Source organism: Alligator mississippiensis, chromosome 6 (genome assembly GCF_030867095.1).
Source record: "Alligator mississippiensis isolate rAllMis1 chromosome 6, rAllMis1, whole genome shotgun sequence".
NCBI lineage: Eukaryota > Metazoa > Chordata > Crocodylia > Alligatoridae > Alligator > Alligator mississippiensis.
The window spans coordinates 30,127,353-30,147,177 of NC_081829.1; the positions used below are offsets into that span (position 1 = coordinate 30,127,353).

General features: G+C 39.5%; 1 protein-coding gene across 9 annotated transcripts in view; it reads right to left on the minus strand.

Annotated features, from left to right (window-relative positions):
* The window catches only part of KCNMA1 (potassium calcium-activated channel subfamily M alpha 1), a 1,011,367-nt gene that overhangs the window by 192,133 nt on the left and 799,409 nt on the right, over window positions 1-19,825 (minus strand). The window contains exons 21-22 of one of the 9 annotated variants that reach the window (XM_059729759.1): window positions 16,872-16,880; window positions 8,270-8,443 (exon numbers count right to left, since the gene is read on the minus strand). The exons of 7 other annotated variants lie outside the window; for them this stretch is intronic. In XM_059729759.1, coding sequence (XP_059585742.1) covers window positions 8,270-8,443; window positions 16,872-16,880 — 183 coding nt within the window. The remainder of the gene's footprint in view (window positions 1-8,269; window positions 8,444-16,871; window positions 16,881-19,825) is intronic. One more of the 9 variants, XM_059729758.1, reaches the window with a different exon arrangement.

Sequence of the window (19,825 nt, forward strand, 5' to 3'; positions counted from 1 at the left end):
GGTCAAAATTTGGGCTCAAGGCAGGGCTATGACAGAAATGCTCAAGTGGAAACCAAGCTGGCCCTGGCATCTGTCACTTGAGATAGCTCAGAAGCAGTAGAGATGGAGAGCTAACTGGCTAGCATCTGTCCTACACCAAGGAGGTAACAGGAAGAATCTGCTGCCTGGTGGTAAGAAACTGTCACGGTGAGTTTCATGACAACCAGCCACATTCAGGAAATAAAAATGCAAACATAATTTCCATGTCACCTTGCATAAGGCCTTCTGCTAAATTCAGTCCACAGGATGCAGACAGCATCTTTTCTAGCTTTTCCCCATCGAGGCAAGCCACTCATTAGTCACTTCTCTGTGACCGTGGTAAGAAACAATACCCAACATAATGGCCTTAAGGAATTTAAAAGAAAAAAGAAAATAAAAGAAATTAAATTAAATTAAATGACTTATTGGTCTTTCTTCTTCCTAACTCTTCAAAAAGATTTGCTGCTTATCTTAGCAATAGCTGTTGATGACATTACCGTGTATGAATTTCTTCGCAGCAGATGTCACAAGTGAGGCAAACAGCATCCTCTCATGAGTCTGATAGTAAACACTGAATGATAAAATTAATTTAAAAAGGCATCTGCTTCATTATGCATATATTCTCGTTATGTGTAGTAGTAACCAGTTAGATTGTCTTGTTTTTACCATTCTCGCAGGTAGCAAGGAACATCTGTGTTTGGTTTGTTTTGCTTCATTTTTTCTGTCACTGAATTTATATAAATCTTTATTAATTCTTATATTACCCCAAAAGAACAGAAGGATAAATCATATGACATTACTCAGGTTTGCATTAAAATATGCTCATAATAACAATTCACCCTCTATCTCTAAAAGACTGCATATTTGGAAAGCAAATATATAAAAAAATACTGTTTGAACCTATGTTTTTGTATTAGTCTAAAGTAACAAGTAATATTTATACTGTTGATTCATATCCTTTATATGAAGATTGATAAGAGGGAGATGGTGGTGGGAGAGTTTATGTGCTGGTAAATCTGAAAGATAGAACACTACCAGATTTTTAATATATAGTTCTTCTTTCTCTCCTGTCACCTGACATATAATCTGCAGGGAATGAAAGTTACACGGACTTCAGGTTCAGGTCATACTATAGTACATAACCAGAGCTGGGCCAGGGCAGTTAAAAACAAATAAGTAATCAAACAAAAATACTATTCACTGCCAAATTGAGGGACTAGTGACAGTTTTAAGGTGGGAGATCCCATAAGCCACTCATATACTGAGCTTCTTCAGCATACATATCCTTCACTTGCTCTCATACCCCTCCCTCAAATGCTTTTCTCCACTGATTACAAGAAAATATTTCAATCTCTCTTTCTATATATAAGGAAATTAGAGAGGAAGAAAATATATGGTTGTACTAATGAAAACATCACACTTATGAGCAGTAGTTATGTATCTCTAGAGTGAAGGGAAAAGAAACACTACCATTTTTTCCACACTAGTTTTATTATTTCAAAAGCCAATTAAATCCATTTTGGTAATTTTAGCTTTGTTAACAGTAGTTTATTCTGAGTTAATGAAGATAGGTCTGCTTTATTATCAAGTAGCACTAAAGAATATATTAACAAGATATTCTCTATGGTATTTTAATTTTAGCTGTGCTGGACTTTTTACTGTAACCGTGTTATTTTGAGTATATTATAGGTAAAAGGAAATGTTTATTGCCACATACAGACACATTCTTTTCAGAATTTTGGGACGACATATATAGAGAGATTAGCTGCAGTATCTATCATGCATAAATTGAGTTTTCCTCCTGACTTCAAAGTTAGTGTCTATAATTGAAAGAAAATTTTGTTCCACTGAAGGAAAGAATAATTTTTGGAAACAGTTTTATAAAAGTCAAATTTTTTCCCCATGGGGTAGCCTACTTCACAAATCTTGGATATTTGTGCCAAATGCTATATGATTTGTCCTCATGATTTAGGAGTCAAAGTTTTGTCCTCATGAGTCTGAATTAATTGTGTCACCGTGCCTTCATTTTGATTGTCCTTTTATGTTTGTCTCATTAAAGGAATGTCAGACTAGGACACATTCTCCAGCATAAAGAGGCGGGGCCATTTCATAAAACGGTGTTAAAAATGTATAGCAGTTTGATTACAATCATTTTCTTAACACCTAATGAGGTTATCTTAGGGATCTAAATCATGTCTATCTATCTTTCCTTCCCAACAAAGTTTATCAGTGTTTTTTTTCCTGCCTGAATATACTAGAGTCATATGCTCTTCTTTTTATGTATTTGAGAGGAATGAGTAAGGAAACAGTTGGGCATGAGGACAGGAAATGGGTCTAACGTGGTAACAGCAACAATACTAGAAACCCCAATTGTGAAAGGACCTCAAACCCTCCTGTGGCTGAAGTTAAATGCTTACAGCTGACTAAGTAATCTGGAGAACAGTATCAAGCATATTGACCTCCAGAATAAAGTTACAAAAAAAATCACTATAAGTTACTGCTGCCATGAGCAGCACTAACTCATCAAACAACACTTTTCTGTGTTATAGAGGAGGTATATATCAACATGGGAGAATTGTCATTATAGCATGAAATATCTATGCATAGTCCCTTACGGCACATGCACATGTTCACCAGACCTGATCTACAATTAAAGTAAGCCATGTGATCGTAGATCAGGTGCCCACTTCTGCATACTTTCACCATTGCTGGGAGCAGTGCTGGGAAAGCTACCTAAGTAAGTCGGGGGTGGGGGTAGGGAGAGGGCACTAGTGGGTCTGCAGGAGGGAATTTGCTGGTTGGGGAAGGTGTTCGTGGGACTGCGTTGAAGGACTGGCAAGACTGCAGTGGGGGATGTCTGTCTGAAGTTGTGGGGGGCAGAGGGCTAAAAATATTGGGGTCAGGTTTGGAGGGAGGGTAGGAAAAGTATAGCTCCAGGGCTGGAGTGAGCAGCAGGGTCTTCCCACCCCCAGGGCTGAGCTCCAAATATGTACACACATTCAGCTAGATTGTGTATGGGTTAGCCCAGTCTACATACTGTACCTTCTCAGGTGACTTAAATTAGATTAAGACAGCCATTTTTTGTCCAAGCTAAACTCCCTGAGCATCTGTACGGATTGTCAATTCATAGGTTCATAGATGTAGGGTCGGAAGGGACTTGAGCAGATCATCAAGTCTGAACCCCTGCCCTGGGCAGGAATGAATACTGGGCTCATATGACACCTGGTAAATTTAAGCTCATATGACCTCAGCTAGGTAATTATCAAGCCTCCTTTTGAAGACCCCTAAGGTAGGAGCCAGCACCACTTCCCTTTGGACCTGGTTCCAGATCCTGGCCACCCTGACTGTGAAGTAGAGCCTCCTGTGTCTAGCCTGAATCTACTCTCAATCAACTTGTGGCCATTATTCCTTGTTACTCCGTGAGGTGCTGGGGGGAACAGGGACTCACCCATTCCCCTCTGGTCCTCCCTGGTTAAGTTTATAGATGGCCATTAGATCTCCTCTCAGCCTTCTCTTGTGAAGGCTGAACAAGTTCAGGTCCCTTAGTCTCTTCTTGTAGGGCCTGCCCTGCTACCCCCTGATCATGTGAGTGGCCCTCTTCTGGACCCTCTCAATGCTGGCCACATCCCTCCTGAAGTGTGGCGCCCAGAACTGGACGCAGTACTCCAACTGTGGCCTGACCAGTGGCACATAGAGGGGGAGGATCACCTCCTTCGACCGGCTCATGATGCATCTGTGGATACATGACAAGGTGCAGTTAGCCTTACTGACCACGTCCTCACATTGGCGGCCCATGTTCATTTTAGAATCAATAATGACTCCAAGATCTCTTTCTGCCACTGTGCTTTCAAGAAGGGAGTTCCCCAACCTATAGGTATGCTGCTGGTTCTTTCTGCCCAAGTGCAGTACCCTGCATTGTCAGTATTAAATCCCATCCTATTCACATTCACCCACCCCTATAACTTGTCCAGGTCCAGTTGTATCCTGTTCCTCCCTTCTAGCATGCCCACCTTGCCCCAAATCTTGGTGTCATCAGCAAATTTGAACAGGGTACTATTCACCCCCTCGTCCAAGTCGCTAATAAAGAAATTGAACAGTACAGGCCCAAGTACTGATTCCTGGGGCCTGAGTACTGAGCCCTGGAGGACTCCACTGCCCACATTCCTCCAGGTCAAATATGACCCATCCACCACCACTCTCTGGGTGCGGCCCCCTAGCCAATCTGCGACCCATCAGACCGTGTAGGTATCAATGCCACAGTTGCCTAGCTTTTTAATGAGAATGGGATGGGAGACAGTGCCAAAGGCCTTCCTGAAGTCCAGAAAAACTACATCCACCGCAACACCTGTGTCCAATGATTTTGTGACCTGATTGTAGAAGGCAATCAGGTTGGTCTGACAGGACCTGCCCCTAATGAACCCATGCTGGTTGCCCTTGAGCATCATCCCCCCTGCTGGTCCCTCACAAATGTGCTCCTGGATAATTTTCTAAAGAGCTTCCCCAGGACCAAAGTAAGACTAATGGGCCTATAATTGCCTGGGTCCTCCCTCCTCCCTTTTTTGAAAATGGGGACCATATTGGCCTTCTTCCAGTCTTCTGGCACCTGGCCAAAGCACCACGAGTGCTCATAAAGCCGTGCCAAGGGCCCTAGTACCCTGGGGTGGACAGCGTCTGGAACTGCTGATTTGAACATGTCCAACCCCTCCAGAAGTTCCTTAACTCAGTCCTCTCTGAACCTAGGCCTGGTGGAGTCTCTCTCTAGTCCATCCTGAATCCCATAGTTAAGCTGATTTAAGTGTAACATCTGCACATACCCTTAGTAGTAAACATGGTTCAACCTCTGCCCTCCAGAGGAGCATATATCTCTTGTTCCCTAGACAGTACCATGGATAAAGTAGTAGCATACCAGAAACTGTGGCTCCTATGCACAAAGTCCTCCCATTCAATATGGAAAGCACACTACTGGATCTACTAACAAGAATGTCCCACACCAATAGACATGTTAGAAGACCTTAAGACTGGAATGGAATAGAACTGCTACATTCTAAGAACATCAAGTTCCAAAATGTGAGAACAAAAGAGCATATGGTGATATATGGAGAAATAATCCTTAAATTATTCTGACCCTTTTCCACTTAGAACCTTGTAAACAGCAAGTCTTTGACCTGGAAACCAACAGTCTTTTGATTGAGTGGAGAGAGCTGAGCACTGACACCCAAAACTGACAAAACATAAAAGAAACTGAAACTTGCCTTATAACTCCTTATACTTGCAAGGTATATCTCTTTCTCTTTAGATATTTGTCTCTAAGCCAAAAAGATATTTGAATACATTCATTTTTAATGAAAATATGATTTTCTGAACTGAATTATATATTGAATTAGAATTCAATATAATGAAAAATAAATATATTTCAGTCACAGTAAAACCTATTTTGTAAGTCCCATTTCCTCTACAGGGCATACAATTACCACACAAAACCCTATGTATTTCAATGCATTTGTAACTTGATACAACCATTAGCTTCTACAATGTACCATATTCTTATAAACTGCATTAATTTTTATAAGTTAGTCAACATTTCAAGAAGCATCAGAAAATGGTCTATGATTTTATATACAGTACCTTGAAAATTAAAAGCCCGCTTTTAAAACCGTTAAAAAACGAATAAATAAATAAATAAATAAGTAAATAAAAGAAACACATTAAGCAATCTTAGAAGCACACCAACTCAACTGGGGAACCACGACCAAAGCAAGCCCTGTAATAATATAATGACCTTTAATGAGTGTCTTGGGAAACAATACAGCCTTAGCATAAAAGACAAAGGGCAAAACCCATCATGGCTCCGCTGACACTAATTCAAAATGATTTTCAGAACAACTAAAGAATGTAACAGAGGTAATCTGATCTACCAATCTGACCTCACTTTGATTCTGGGGCCCTGCTGCTGCCATTTCTAATTGTCAAACACTCTACATTTCACATCTGCTCATATTTAATGAAAAGCCAACTCTCACCACCATTCTTTGAGTTAACTAGCTCTGTCAAGATGGCATCATACGACCCCTCCACACTGCAAGGAAAACACAGTGATTTCTATTGAAGCCCTGCCAGTGGAATTTTGTATGTATATATATTTTCTTTTCATTGAAAAAGAAAGGCTTATGCTGGTTCATGAAGGGCTTGAATTAGTATTGATTTTTCTTACTTATTATTAGTGGTCAAAGGTGAATAGTCTCACATGAGGAGGAATGATATCTCTTTTGGTTTGAGGGAGTGACGATAGGGGGAAAAGACCCGTGAAACAGAGGATGTTAAAAATTCTCAAAGCTGTCAATATCATTTAGATTTCAGAGTGCAACATGGACCTAAGATGTTTCTCAACAGTTTTGCTGTTGGGGGCAATAATATCATACACTGGAGTTTTTGGCTGAATGGGCAATGCAATCAAAAAAATTTTTTCCCACCCTCAATAGCCTTAAGTGAACTAGAAAGCTACAATAACCCTTCAACTTATGGATTCTCTTTTTTTGGCCAGATGCTACTAATGGTAGAAATTTCACCCATTTGTAGGGGACATATTCATTTAGCCCTGTCTGGCAGCTGTTAACACCAGTGCCTCAACTCAGCTGCATGATCCTTTTGTACTAGCCTGTATTGATGCGAACAATTCCATATGCTGTGTTGTTGCAGAGACTAAGAAACATTTTCAGTAACAGTATTTGCAGTAACTCACAATACTAGTTAGTTCTCAATCATCCTTTTAAGCACAGTTTTTCTCTTTATGACACTGAGATGGAACTCATTTAGGAATGCCAACTCTTACTACCAAGCATAGGGCAACTCTTGGAGGCAATGAACTTAATGTGACTGACTGAAAAATAGGGACTTTCAAATACTGATACGTATACACATCTAGAGAGAAAGGCTTTTTGTATCAGCTTTTCTCCAAGACTCCATTAGGTTCTGTTTTCAAAGGGACAGATTTTAAACATAAAAGAGTGTATGTGTGTGGGGGAGGGGGTATTTGTCTCTGAATTAATAGATCAATGGCCAAGATAGGTAAAGTAATTCAGCAGCTGGACTATACATGGGAGGCATCAAAAAGATAACTTGAGGCATACTCCACTAACCTCACTATTTTGAATGCTTGTGGTAGTTCCTGTTTGTCATACCATTGAGTGTGAGGAAATCATGTTTCCTGATCAAAATTGCATTATTTTTACCAGATTACTCTGTTTTAGCTTTATTTAGGTGTCAATTTCACCAATCCATTTGAATAAGGAAAAGGAAAATAGTCCTTGTCTGAGACATAGTTTTGCCTGTTATGGACATCTGAATTGGGCAGATAAGATGGCAGCTATTTCATTACTAATCTTCCTCAATGCTGTCAACAAGGCACTGAAGAGATGGGTGTAGTTGGGGCTCCCTACCACTAGCCCAAAAATTAATGCTCACTTGCATTATTCCTATTTCTCTCTCCTTCTTCTCCCTTCACTTTACTGCTTCCCCCACTTTCAGGTCAACAGAAAAGCATTTAAGGCTTGTTCCTAACAAATGCTGATCACAGCCCCCATGTAAAAGTAGAATCTATCACTTTTTTTTATATAGTCTGCAAAGGAGTCAGAAGCTTAAATCAGGGTAGCCTTATTAAAGTACAGTCTAAGTTTCTTAATCCTTCTAGAGAGTCCATTTAGAAAAAGGACTTTATTCATTACTGAAAATGAAGGGTAACCAGGAGCAAGACTAAAGAAAATGACAGGAATATGAAATATAGCTTTATCTACAAATTATACAAGATGTAGGGAATTTCCACTTCTTGTTATATGCTATTCAACCCCAAAAGTATCAGAATTGCCCATTGAATAACTTTATACTACTTTGTGTCTGTAGTCACAGATTTAGATACACCCCCACACTATTAATAAAACATTTACTGAACTGTTTGATTAATGACCATTTATACTGTATGCATGAAATAAAAACAAACATATCACCAAACTGCACTAGTAAGGTCCTACATGCTACTGTTAAGTTGCACATTCTAAGGAACACATGAAGCTAAATGAAAAAATTAAATGGGGGTATTAAAAATTGGAAAATATAAATTTAGTGCTGTATTAAAATGTGTTTTGAAAAAAAGCACCAGCCCAGTAAAACTCACAGAACTACAATGTACGACACAAGACTGGGATGATACCACAGACACCACAGACATGGAACAGCATGTGTTGGTGTTAAAACTTACAGGCACGTAAACTGGTGGAGCAATCATTAACAGAGACAGAAGAAAGTGGGAAGGCTCTCTCAAGGGTGTCCATATTACTATGTACACTGCCTGACATGCAAGAGCAGTCACGCTCAGAGCGTCCGCAATCAAAACAACATGCCAGTTTCATTCTCTTGTAGATGGACATCTTGGCTATAACCATGTGTTGGATGGGAGGAGAGGAAGAGCAGCAGGTTAATGGCAAGGTTATATATATAACAAGGCAACTGGAATGTAATTTAAGGGATTTAATACAGGCCTTAGTTTATGTTAACAGTCTTGACCCAGGAAAAAAATGCAATGAGATTATTGATAACAGTTTGGCTGTACATTAAAAGTAGGGAAAAGATAAAATATTCTTGATATTCTCTCTAGGTCATATAGAATGACCACAAACATAAAAAAGAATTACTGATTACAAGCAGGTTTGGGATTTAAAAAGAGCATAATAAAAGCAGAAAATCCTAAGAACCTCTTTTTCCTCTGGCACAATTAACACTTCAGGCCAAAGAGAAAGAAAAAACTGAAGTTGCTAATCAATCAAATAATTTGGACCTGTACTACTTTTGGCAATCATCAAAGGTATTTAAAAAGGCATACACACACACACATATGCACCTCAAAAACGTGATAATTGTTTCTCAGAATCAAACAGTGCCAGGGTAATTTTTCATTGCATTAAATTACAAGTTATTGGAGAATTACAAGTCTTCATAAAACTTCCTGAAAGATTTAGTGAATTTACATTATGCCTTCAGAAACTGAAATTGACTCTTGACAGAATACCAAAATTTGTGCGTATAAGAGACAGCTAGTTAGACAAATATTTTTCTCTTTATAGTCAGTTCACAAATAAGGCATCACCAAAAGTACACAGAACATAGGCTCACTGGAACATGCAGAACCAATCATAGGCATATTTTCTGCTCTGAAAGGTATCAACGCAGGAAGCATATAAACAAACACATAATTAAAGGTGAGCTAACATTTCGAGCTAACATTTCAAGAGTTCATTTAAATCTTTTGAACAAGGCAATGATACTCAAGGAGGAAATGACATTAGTTTTGATATGTATTTACAGACATTTAAAAAAGAACTTTATTTATAAATTACTCCAAAGTATCTTTATCCATTTTTGTTACCTTATGCACAATTAAGTTCATATCTGAAGATGAAAATAAATGCCACTTAAAATTGTTTCACATGTTGCACTGACCTATCATTGTTGGTAATGGCTTAGCATGAACTGGCTTAGTTATACTGACACCACAACAGAATGTTGACAGCCAAAAAACAAACCTTCAAAAGCAAATGCAGCCGAAAAGGTAATGTTGCTTTGGTCTGTGCCTTCAGTAGGAAATGTTTTTCGTTTTTTTTAGCCATTACAGTAAAAATATTAATTTAAAAGAACAGTCCTTCAGTTTCACTGTTTTTGAATGCTATTTTAAAAGAGAGATTTAAATCTCTCAAATGGGTCAAGTCCTGTTCTAAGGCCTTTATGACTTGCCATACAATATTTTGTCAAGCAAGGGTAATATTATGATTGTGGAAAACAGGCATTGAGGGAGATGAATGAGTGATCTCTTCAGCAGCAACTCCATTCCTCTAAAACTTTGCTCATGTTTCTAGTAGCATGTTCTTTAGCATCCTAGTAGTATTATCTTACAGCTTTTCAGAAAGTCATCATGCAGCATCAGGCTTATTCAGTGCATGGTACATCATTCCTGGGATTTTAGTATAAAGGGTTCCACTGCAGCTTTTGATACACACAAAATCAGACTACACGGAAAATTCAAAACAGCATTTGTTCCATCCATGGTTTCCCTCTCTAATTCTCCCCAACGCAAGCTTGTAAAACTAAAAGTTGGGCAGAAAAGAGTTAAGTATTTGGATTCTTCCATTATACCTATTTTTATTTTATTATTTTTCTTTTCACCCTACCAAAAATAAAGAAAAATACACAGCATTAATCAGAAACACACTAATAGTAGATAAGGGGAAAAAAGAAATACTCATTTGGTTTTAAATTCAGCTGTTTTGAAGGACTTTTTCTAATCAAATGCTGGAGCGAAACATAGTACCCAAATTTTCTAAAGCTATGTGGTTGGTTAGTAACAGTCCCTGGTTTTCATTTACTTGAAGCCACATTTTGTTAGCAGGCAATAATACAATGCGATACATTTATTAAAATAATAATAATAAAAATCAACCTTAAAAGGAGGGAGAGTTGGGAAGCAAAACTTTTTGTAACATTTTCATTAAGGTTAAACCAGTGAAGTAGGAAATTTAAACCCTTTAAGCCAAAAAGGGAAAGGATGCAAATTACATCTTGAAATTGACACTTTTCAGGGACTGTTTTTAACTAGTATTATTGGTTGTTCTGGAGATCATGCATCATTTTAATATTTCATATTATTAACATGCAGAAAACAGGCTTGAACCTTGTGTTGTAAGTAGCAAAAAGGACTTGCTATAAGGGTTTTAACCAGTATATAAGCAATTGCATATCAGAGCAATACATTTTGTAAAGAAAACATGCTGTTACTCTTCATTCCTGTTACACAGTCATTGTTACACTCATACCGAATACAATACTGAAATAAATTAAAGGAAAAAAAAACATGGAATATTAGTAAGGATGATTAGTGAAAGGATCAAAGACAAGACAGAAATGATTAAAGATGGTTCAGCCACACACATACTGTTTCCTGTTAAACCTCCATAAATATTAACAAAAAATGGTAATCAGCAGAGAGATAAGGACTCTTGTACATCCCTTTGGATGTTTAATTCCTATGACAACTGTAGTTGCCATGAAATAATCCAGTCATAGTTTACCACTTACTTGTAGAAAAGATCTGGATGCAGAATGGAACTGTTATTTGCTGTTCTTGTGAAATAAAAAACATGACATTTTTCTTCATCTCTGTAAGTTTTTGATGAATTAATAGGAAGAAGGGAATAACCATTTCTTCTTCCTAGGCCTGTCTGGTATGTTGAAAATCCCAAACCATTTATTTTTAAAAAGTAGCCATGGAAGTACGTCCAATCAAGTACTGAAACTTTTTTTTTTTGGTAAAAAAAAGATGTAGTTCATCCCCAACCATTATTCTCTTTACCAGAGGACTGACTTGAAGAGAGACATAATAAAGTAAGATTTATGTTTGGGAAAATTGCTTACAAAGAACAAAAAGTATTTCAATTTACGTACATATTTTAATATTTCTGCTCCAGTTTTTAAACATGCTAACCTTCATTCTTACTTTGGTGGGAAAAGCTGTAGGTCTAGCATTCTAGCAACCCCTTTTCTGGTTATATAAAACTTCAACTTGTAGATAAAATATTGACAAGAAAGGGCATAGTATTATTGATATCGAAAGTATCATATAAAATTCACAGTTATAGGGAACACTTCCAGAGGCAAAAAAGATGAAGGGAAGTTAAAGATTGGTCTTTGAATAAGATGTCAAATAACAGTTCCTTGTATAAAACAAGCAGGACTAATTACCCCTTTTTCCTCTGTTGATTACTTTTTTTGTTGTTGTTACCATAAGGTGTTCCCAATCCTAGTACTCCACCCATCCCTACCAGTAGTTTTTTTCTCATGGACCTCAATGGTAACAAAAGGTAGATCTATGAGGACATCTAGTGGATCTCTACAAAACAACAGTTGGTTAAAGAGGCTGGAGGTTTCTTGACTGGCGGTGAATAAAAAAGGGGCCAACTACTATTAAGAATTGAAATGGATATAATGTCATTTCAATTCATCAAGTTCTTATGAACCACAGCAAGAATAAAATGACAAAAAGGTAGACTTTACAAAAAAATTATGGTGGAAAGCAACCAGTGGTGTTAAAGGACGACCAGATTGATTTGATTGCCTTTTGGCGACGTTGGTTAACATCATCAGTCTAAAAAATTGAAAGGGTTTCCCACAGCATGATTTCAGTTTTCTTAAAAATACAGCAGCATGTCTTAAACTGATTGTGACAATTGATTTTCTCTTAACACAACAGGCAAAGCTATCTCTCTGTCATTTCATTGTGTTCCAGGACAATTTCAAGACAACCAAGTGCAAGCTACATACTATTTTGCAATTTTTGCAAAGTCCTGACATTAAGTGATGTCAGTCACAGGCAATTGGTACCTGTTTCCTATAATTCACATGGTGTTCTTGGTTTTCAGTCAAAACTGCAGGAGCAGCAGGTTATGTGAGTGGACAATCTGCACATTCTACTATATTTTAGTAACTTTAAGAATGCTTTGAGTTAATGACATTTTTATAGACCAATTCATTTTCATATATCTTCATGACCCTTCCTTCATTATCTTTAAAAGTAGCATGTAGTCAGTGCTGCTCTTAATTTTATCTCTAAATGAGCTTAAACTATGAGGAAAAAAGAAGAAGCGAGGCAAGATCACATACCTATTATTATGTGTCTCTTTTTTCAGCTTGCTGAGTCCTTGAACTCAGAAAAATAGCTACATAAAAAATGAAATTCAGTATTTACTCTCTTTAGCCTCAGCATTGTTGACAAGTGTCAACTCAGCCACTCTTTTGTTTGGAACAATTTTGTAAGTAATGATGGTCATTATGAATTATGGGCAGAAATACTGTTAATTAGATGACAAACTAGGGGTCATATGAGCCCAGTATTCTCTCCTGCCCAGGGCAGGGGGTCAGACTTGATGATCTGCGTAGGTCCCTACCAACCCTACATCTATGAAACTACACAATTTGCAATTGCAGTCAAACAAGATTATATTGTGTCTCCTGCATTATCAGCTAAATGAGTGGTCTCCAACCTTTTTGGATAGCAGATCGTTTTTTTAATTAAAAAGCAACCCAAGATGTACCCCCCCCACCTACCCTACAGGTCAGTCTGTGGGGAGGGAAGGGCAGGGGGGGCAGATCAGGGCGGAGGGATAAAAAATTATTTGAGGGCACCCCCCCGAGGAGGTAAGTCTGTGGGAGAAGTTGCAGGGGGGGAGTGGGGCAGATCAAGGCCCCAGCAGTGAGGGAGGTAGCAGGGCACAGGCAGAAGCAGGGGCTGAGGAGAGTGGGCCTGGCCGGGCCAGGTGGTGGGACAAATGGACAGCTGGGGTGGGTGCAGGGCAGAGATGTAGGCAGCTTGTTTGGGGGGTGGGGGGAGGGGGGGCACACAACCTGGGAGGGCATGGGGGCACATGCCCCCAAATCTGCACGCGGGGTGGGGCGGGGTGAGCTGGGGCAGCACCAGGCTCTTTCTGGAACACCTCTCCAGCTGCACACCTCTCAGGCCAGGCAGCAGGCACCCAAAAATTCACCATAGCCCCCCTGCCCCCTCCCAGCACCACTGTCTCTGCACGGCCAAAGAGCCTGGTGCCACCTCACCCTCCCCACCCCACCTGCGAATTCAGGGGCACACACCTCCTGTGCCCTCCCAGGCTGCACACCACCCCGTGCCCCCAAAATGAGCCACTCATGGCTCCATCCTGATCCTGCCCCGGCCGAGCAGGGTTTGCCCCTGCTCCACTCTCCCTTTCACCACTGTGCGCATGCCTCTCCCCACCCCTGCTACAGCCACCAGAAGTCCACAGTCAGGCTGCTTTGTGGCCCTACTGCTGCCCCACTTGTGGGGGGGATAAGTCCTATTGGCTCCCACCTTCTGTCACCTATGACCCTGCACCCCCTGCCACTGGGTAAGTAGGGTCCCGGCTGGACCAGGCTGGGGCAGGGTCAAAGCCCAGGCAGCTCGTCCAGGCACACAGGGGAGGGCTTCCACCACTGCACACACCCCAGCAGAGACCTGGGGGGCATGTGTTGCTTCAATCTGTGTGCAGGGCTTGGAGCATAAAGTCCAGTGTCCAGTGGCAGCTGCCTCTTGTCACACACACAGATCCAGAGGGCACGTGGGCCTTGGGCCTCTGCTGGGGTGCATGCAGCATGGGAACCCCACGGAGCCCCTGGACGAGCTGACCGGGGTTTGACCCTCCCTTAGCCCAGCAGGGGCCCCACTCACCCCTGCCCCTGCCCCACTCCCTGCCTCAGCACAAGGCAGCAGGGCACAGAGGGGGATTGCCCTACTCACCCAGCCCAGCCCCAGTGGCAGGGGGTGTGACTCAGCCCAGCCACGCTGTCCCGCTGCTCCTGAACTGCCTCCTGGCTACTCTGCATGTGCATCCCGCCACTCCCAATCACGGAGCCTCTGACTGTCGATCTCAGTCTGGGTGGGCTGAGTGCATGCACACTCAGCCTCCCCAGACTGAGATTGACTGTCAGAGGCTCCACAATTGACTAGTTGATCGGGATCCACCAGTTGGTGACCATTGAGCTAAACTGAAATAACAGAATACTTATTAGCAGTGATACAAAATAGAAAAAAACTGAGAGAGAATATCAGATCCCTATAAATTTGCAAGCTGGAATATAAAAAAAAAATCTATCCTGCAAAAAGATCAATTATGATATGGACATAATTGAAGAAGAAATAAGTACTCTTGGATTGTCATATAGTCTCTCTTTTCTGATAACTATCCTACTTTGAAATAATTTTTCTTAATAGTCCAAATACTGTCATATTAGCCTCCATTGGACTGACTTATTGCAACAGGAATCAAATGTTTATTGCAAATACTAATTCATTTAGGGAAGGAAATGGAATTAAAAACAAAAAAGAGGCAGGAGAATAACGTAGACCTATCAGACTACTCTACTAAATGATGTCAAAGTGAAACACTGCAGCTGCCACTTTACATCTTAAAATTACTGATGTCAGCACAGATTCCTTATACAGAGCACTAAATTTGGGGGTTCTTAATTCTGAAATAGGAAAAATCCATTCCAAATATTTCCTAGGATAAGGCGAAAGGTTTGATTTGGCTGAGCTATAAATAAATGATTAATATGCATGTGCTCTGATGACTGATAATCTCAAATAGGAAGGCTGAGGAACCTGACTCTTGAGTTATGTAGTATTTACAGCCATGTTGTTCATAATGTTGTGGAGAGCACATTTCCAAAAGCCTGATAGCAATTAGTCTACTGGTAGGCTCAGGCAACCAATAGACTATCTACTGATGTGAACTATCATGCTACTTCCTTGCTTTCCTTCATTTAGCTATATATCAGTATCCAGATGTTATCTCTTATCTTATACTTAGAATATAAATTGTCTAGGGCAGAGAGAATGTTTTTGTCCTGTGTTTGTATAACTAACACAAGGGGTCCTGATCCACTATTAGGACCCTCACACATTACGCAACTAGTAAATCACCACTATCATCATGAATGACATTTCCACAGTGGGATAATCTGCCTGGCTGAAATTATCTCTGAAGTACTGCCTTGCCTGAATTCTTCATGGACTCATCTTCCTGTGCAACTGTCCAGCTCTGAGAGCAAGGATACCCCAATCTTGTCTTGAATATTTACTTGCTATCAGAAAATACAGTAGTAATAATAATGATTGTGGGAAAACCCAGGTAACCTCAGTGACATGAAGTAGTTGGACTTAAACTGAATGGTTAGTAGACTGCTAATGGTACCCCAGTGACCTATTATGCCCTCAGGATATCTAATCCTTTTCCCTCAAACCTTTGGCAAATGGCTTGGTTCTATTGAGAAGCTTTAAGCAGTCAGTGAGAAATTGTACAGTAGCCCATTCCCCATATATTTTCTTTGCAATGCCTGTACATCTAAGCAGTGAAAATGTAAACTGTTTCCCATCTCCCAAGTATCGTGTTATGACTACCGTGACCATGTGAACACTACAAAATGGCTGATGGCTGAAGGCCTCAATAAAATACTGGCAAACTAACAATGCTATGACTCAGTTTGAGATGAAGTGGTCTATATAAAGTTCATATTGGGTATATAGTAAGTGTAAAGCCTTAAAAGTTATGCTATTAAAAGTATAGTTGGGGCATACATGTATCATTAGTTTTATGACAAGGGAATTGTATAGACTGGGGAAAATAATTATCACCGTAGAATCACTTGTTTCCAGGTAAGGATAGTTTCAGGTTTATATATCAGAAGTTGATCACACAGTTAAAATTCATTGCCTGGTCTTTTTTGTTGCTGCTGTGGTTGTGTTGTTGTTGACATGGGAAAAAATAGGAGCAGCAGAAGTTTGTTGTTTGTTCTATTTTTTCATAAAGCAAAACTGAGCAGAGAAGGGGTAAACTACAAAACCTTGAATACAAGTCCGACAATGAATTCCACTTAACCCGGCAAACAGTGTTATAGTGGTAATTACCCCAGCCTAATTGGTGCCCTTAAAAAGTAATGAGACAAGCTCCAAGTCATTTAAAGAAAATGCCATTGTCAAGGCTTCATTTTCAATTGGTGACAAAAATAAGGGGGTAGAGAAAATGGGGAAAAGGGTGAAGAAAGGGGAAACTGCTGTATTTTCTTCAACGTCGCCCTGATCTGTGCAGGTGTAAAAGATGAAATAGGTGTGAGTATGACGTCACTGCTACATGCAACATAAATAATAAAGGAAAGAACCAAAATACTAAACAAAACAAAAAAACTCTCTGCTAGAGAAAGACAGGTTGGACCGCACTCTGGGCTACAGGGAACCCGTTTTTACTCACAATAGATCACTATCAGTGTGCAGTTAAAATATAGTAGGGGCCGTGTTCCAAGGCAGCAAGAGGAAAAATAAATCAAAAATTTGTCATTTGTCACACATTACAACAAATTCCTTCAAACACATCAATGTATACATGATCTGTCCCTCAGGGGTCCAACCCCCACCCTTCGCAGCAAGCACAGCCACTGGAAAAAAAATATATAGAGAATTAGACCAGAACTCTTATACAGAATGAAAGAAACAGAAAATATAAGTCATCCAGTTTAGAGATTTCATCCCAACGTGGCTGCATTTTATATAAAAGAATACAAATACATTTGGCCATTTGGTGAAAAGCTACAATGAAATTAAATAAGAAAAAATTAAAAACATAAGATAAGTATATGACAAAATTATCAATGGTCTGTGAATAGAATTTTCACACATGCATTTCTCCCGGGACAATGTGATGTGAACGTTTACAGATTAAATGGGGAGTGGGAAAGGGAAGGAGAAGAAGGGATAGCTGAAAGGAAAACATAGTTACTGTAATTATCCCTGGCCTTGTAAAGATGCACAGTTCTCTACTGAATTATTAATAGCAGGCCTAACAAGTTTGGACAAATGGCTATGTAGGTCAGACTCAGTTTTAGACCCTGACAGTATCACAGCTAATGTTCAGACAGTATCTAAAGGGACAGGAAACCTCAGATACATTATTAAAGAACGTAGCTTTCAAGTGTCCCAGGAAGCTGTATGTAATTAATGCCATAATAATTAAGATTTTTTTATAAAGAAGACACTCTTTCATATTTCATTTACCTGTACTTGCTGATAGTTTTATCCTTAACCTTTCATTTCATCTTACGTCATCTGCATTCAACTGTCTCTAATTTTTATTATATTGCTCGTTAATTAGAATATATATGCATGTGGACTATTTGTATTGTCATTAAAAATTAAGTTTATGGTTGAGCTCCTTAATTCAGTGGAAAATGTTTTTGTAATTTCTGCTTTATTTTGGCTACATTGCTTGGGCAGAAGATAAAGGGGAACATGGTTAAGATTTTTAAAGTAACTATAGGGTTGAACTGCTCAGCATGAGAAAGCTTAAAAAGAGGCCTGATTTTCAGACATTACTGAGTATCCCTCATCTAAAAATAAGGCCCTTTTATAGGGTCTCAAATCAGGTGCTAAAATTCAGAGGACCAAAAAACCACTAATGGCCTTTGTGAATATTGTACTTTGTGGTGTGCTATAAAAAAAAAGCAACTGAATTACTGATAATGGTAAAAACATATTGTTAAGTGGGGAACTGTTGTTTTTTTCTTTTCCTTGACTTCCAAAATTGAGAGTTATATTGTAATCCATGCGCCTGCCCTTTATATTAACATCCTAGCTGTTATCTTGCAATATAGATGAGTGAAAAGTGACGCTGTTTGGGTCTAACATTTAAATGACAATTCCCTTAGAGAATTTGGTAGAAGCCTGCACCCAGGGAAACAACATGTTTTACATGTATAAAAAGAAGAAGCGGCAGAAGCAATCCAACTAGACAGGTTGCATATTTCCTCTTCCCCAGTGCTTTAGTAAATCTTGAAAAACAACTGGTTTGCAGAGTTAAAGGCACCCTCAGGCAGCTGTAACTTGCCTAATCAAAACTTAGCAGTCTCATTGGCCCTGGGAGCAGTTTAAGAGTCACATTCTCAAATGGTTAAACACATTCAAATGGTTAAACACATTCTTGAACATTTTTCCCCCAGTGTGTTTCACAATTGCTTGCATACCTTCTACATCAGGCCTTCATGTCTTTTCTTTCCATTTATTTTGCAGTCTCTACTATTGAGGGGTCTCAGCTCCTCTCAGTAATGCAATGATCAGTGGGTGACCAGGGCATCAGCCCAAGGTGCACTCTTAGAGGGGGCACATAAATGTCAGCTACCACCAGGCCCAGCTGCCACATCTGGCCCACTCCTGCCCAGGGTGCAGCTCCTGTCTGTTACACCTCTTTCCTTAAGGAAACAACATAGATCTAGCTCCCATCTTTTTGAAGAAGGAAGAGAAAAAGTTTCCTTAAAAACTTTAGCACTATTTTCTTGTAAAAAAAATAAAATAAATCAACGTTCTGGTAAGAGTAGAGGCTAACGATTCTGTTCCTGGCACTCCTCCACCTTTCAGGAATGCAGAACAACAGCAACTGTGGATCAGTAGGCTACAATTTTTTTTGGAAACTTAGAAGCATGGATTATCTCAGAAGAGGCTGTCATTCTCACTTAAACAACATTTCTGTACCTAATGCTCTTTTTTATGTCAGGATACCATCTAACCGGTATCCATGGGTTAGGCAAATATCCATTAGCAAAAGGATTACCATACCTATATTTGGACTGTATATAGCAAATACATCCTGGGCCAAACCTTTCTCAAAGCCTATGTGAAGACACATGCTTTGTATACTTTGACTGCAGAAAATCCAATAAAATCAAAGGTCCAGATACACATGTGCATAAAATTAAAGAAAATGCACAAAAAAACCAGACTTCAGTTCCAATGTTCTGTTCTTCCTGCATGTACAAATCTCCAACTAACATAAACAACAATTCCAAGAACATAGATAAAGCACAATATAAACAATGAAATCTGCAGAACACTTCTGAAAGAATTATGTCCCATTTTAAGGGCCAACCTTTGGCACATCTTCTACATACAAAACTCCAATCGACTTTGTGACCTATATGAAGAATGACTCTTGGATGGAGCCTGAGGAAATCATCTTAATATGCAATTTCAGCTTTCTTACATGGTTAAACACTGTTTTTAGGTTTTCTTTCTTTTACACGGTCAACCATATTATGCAACCAGACCTACTTTCTTCCTTAACACCTCATGGAAGTCCATTGAAATTAATGGATTTCCACAGGATATAATTCAAGGCACGGTTTGGCCCAATGTTGATGTGCTTAAGTCAGAAACCTC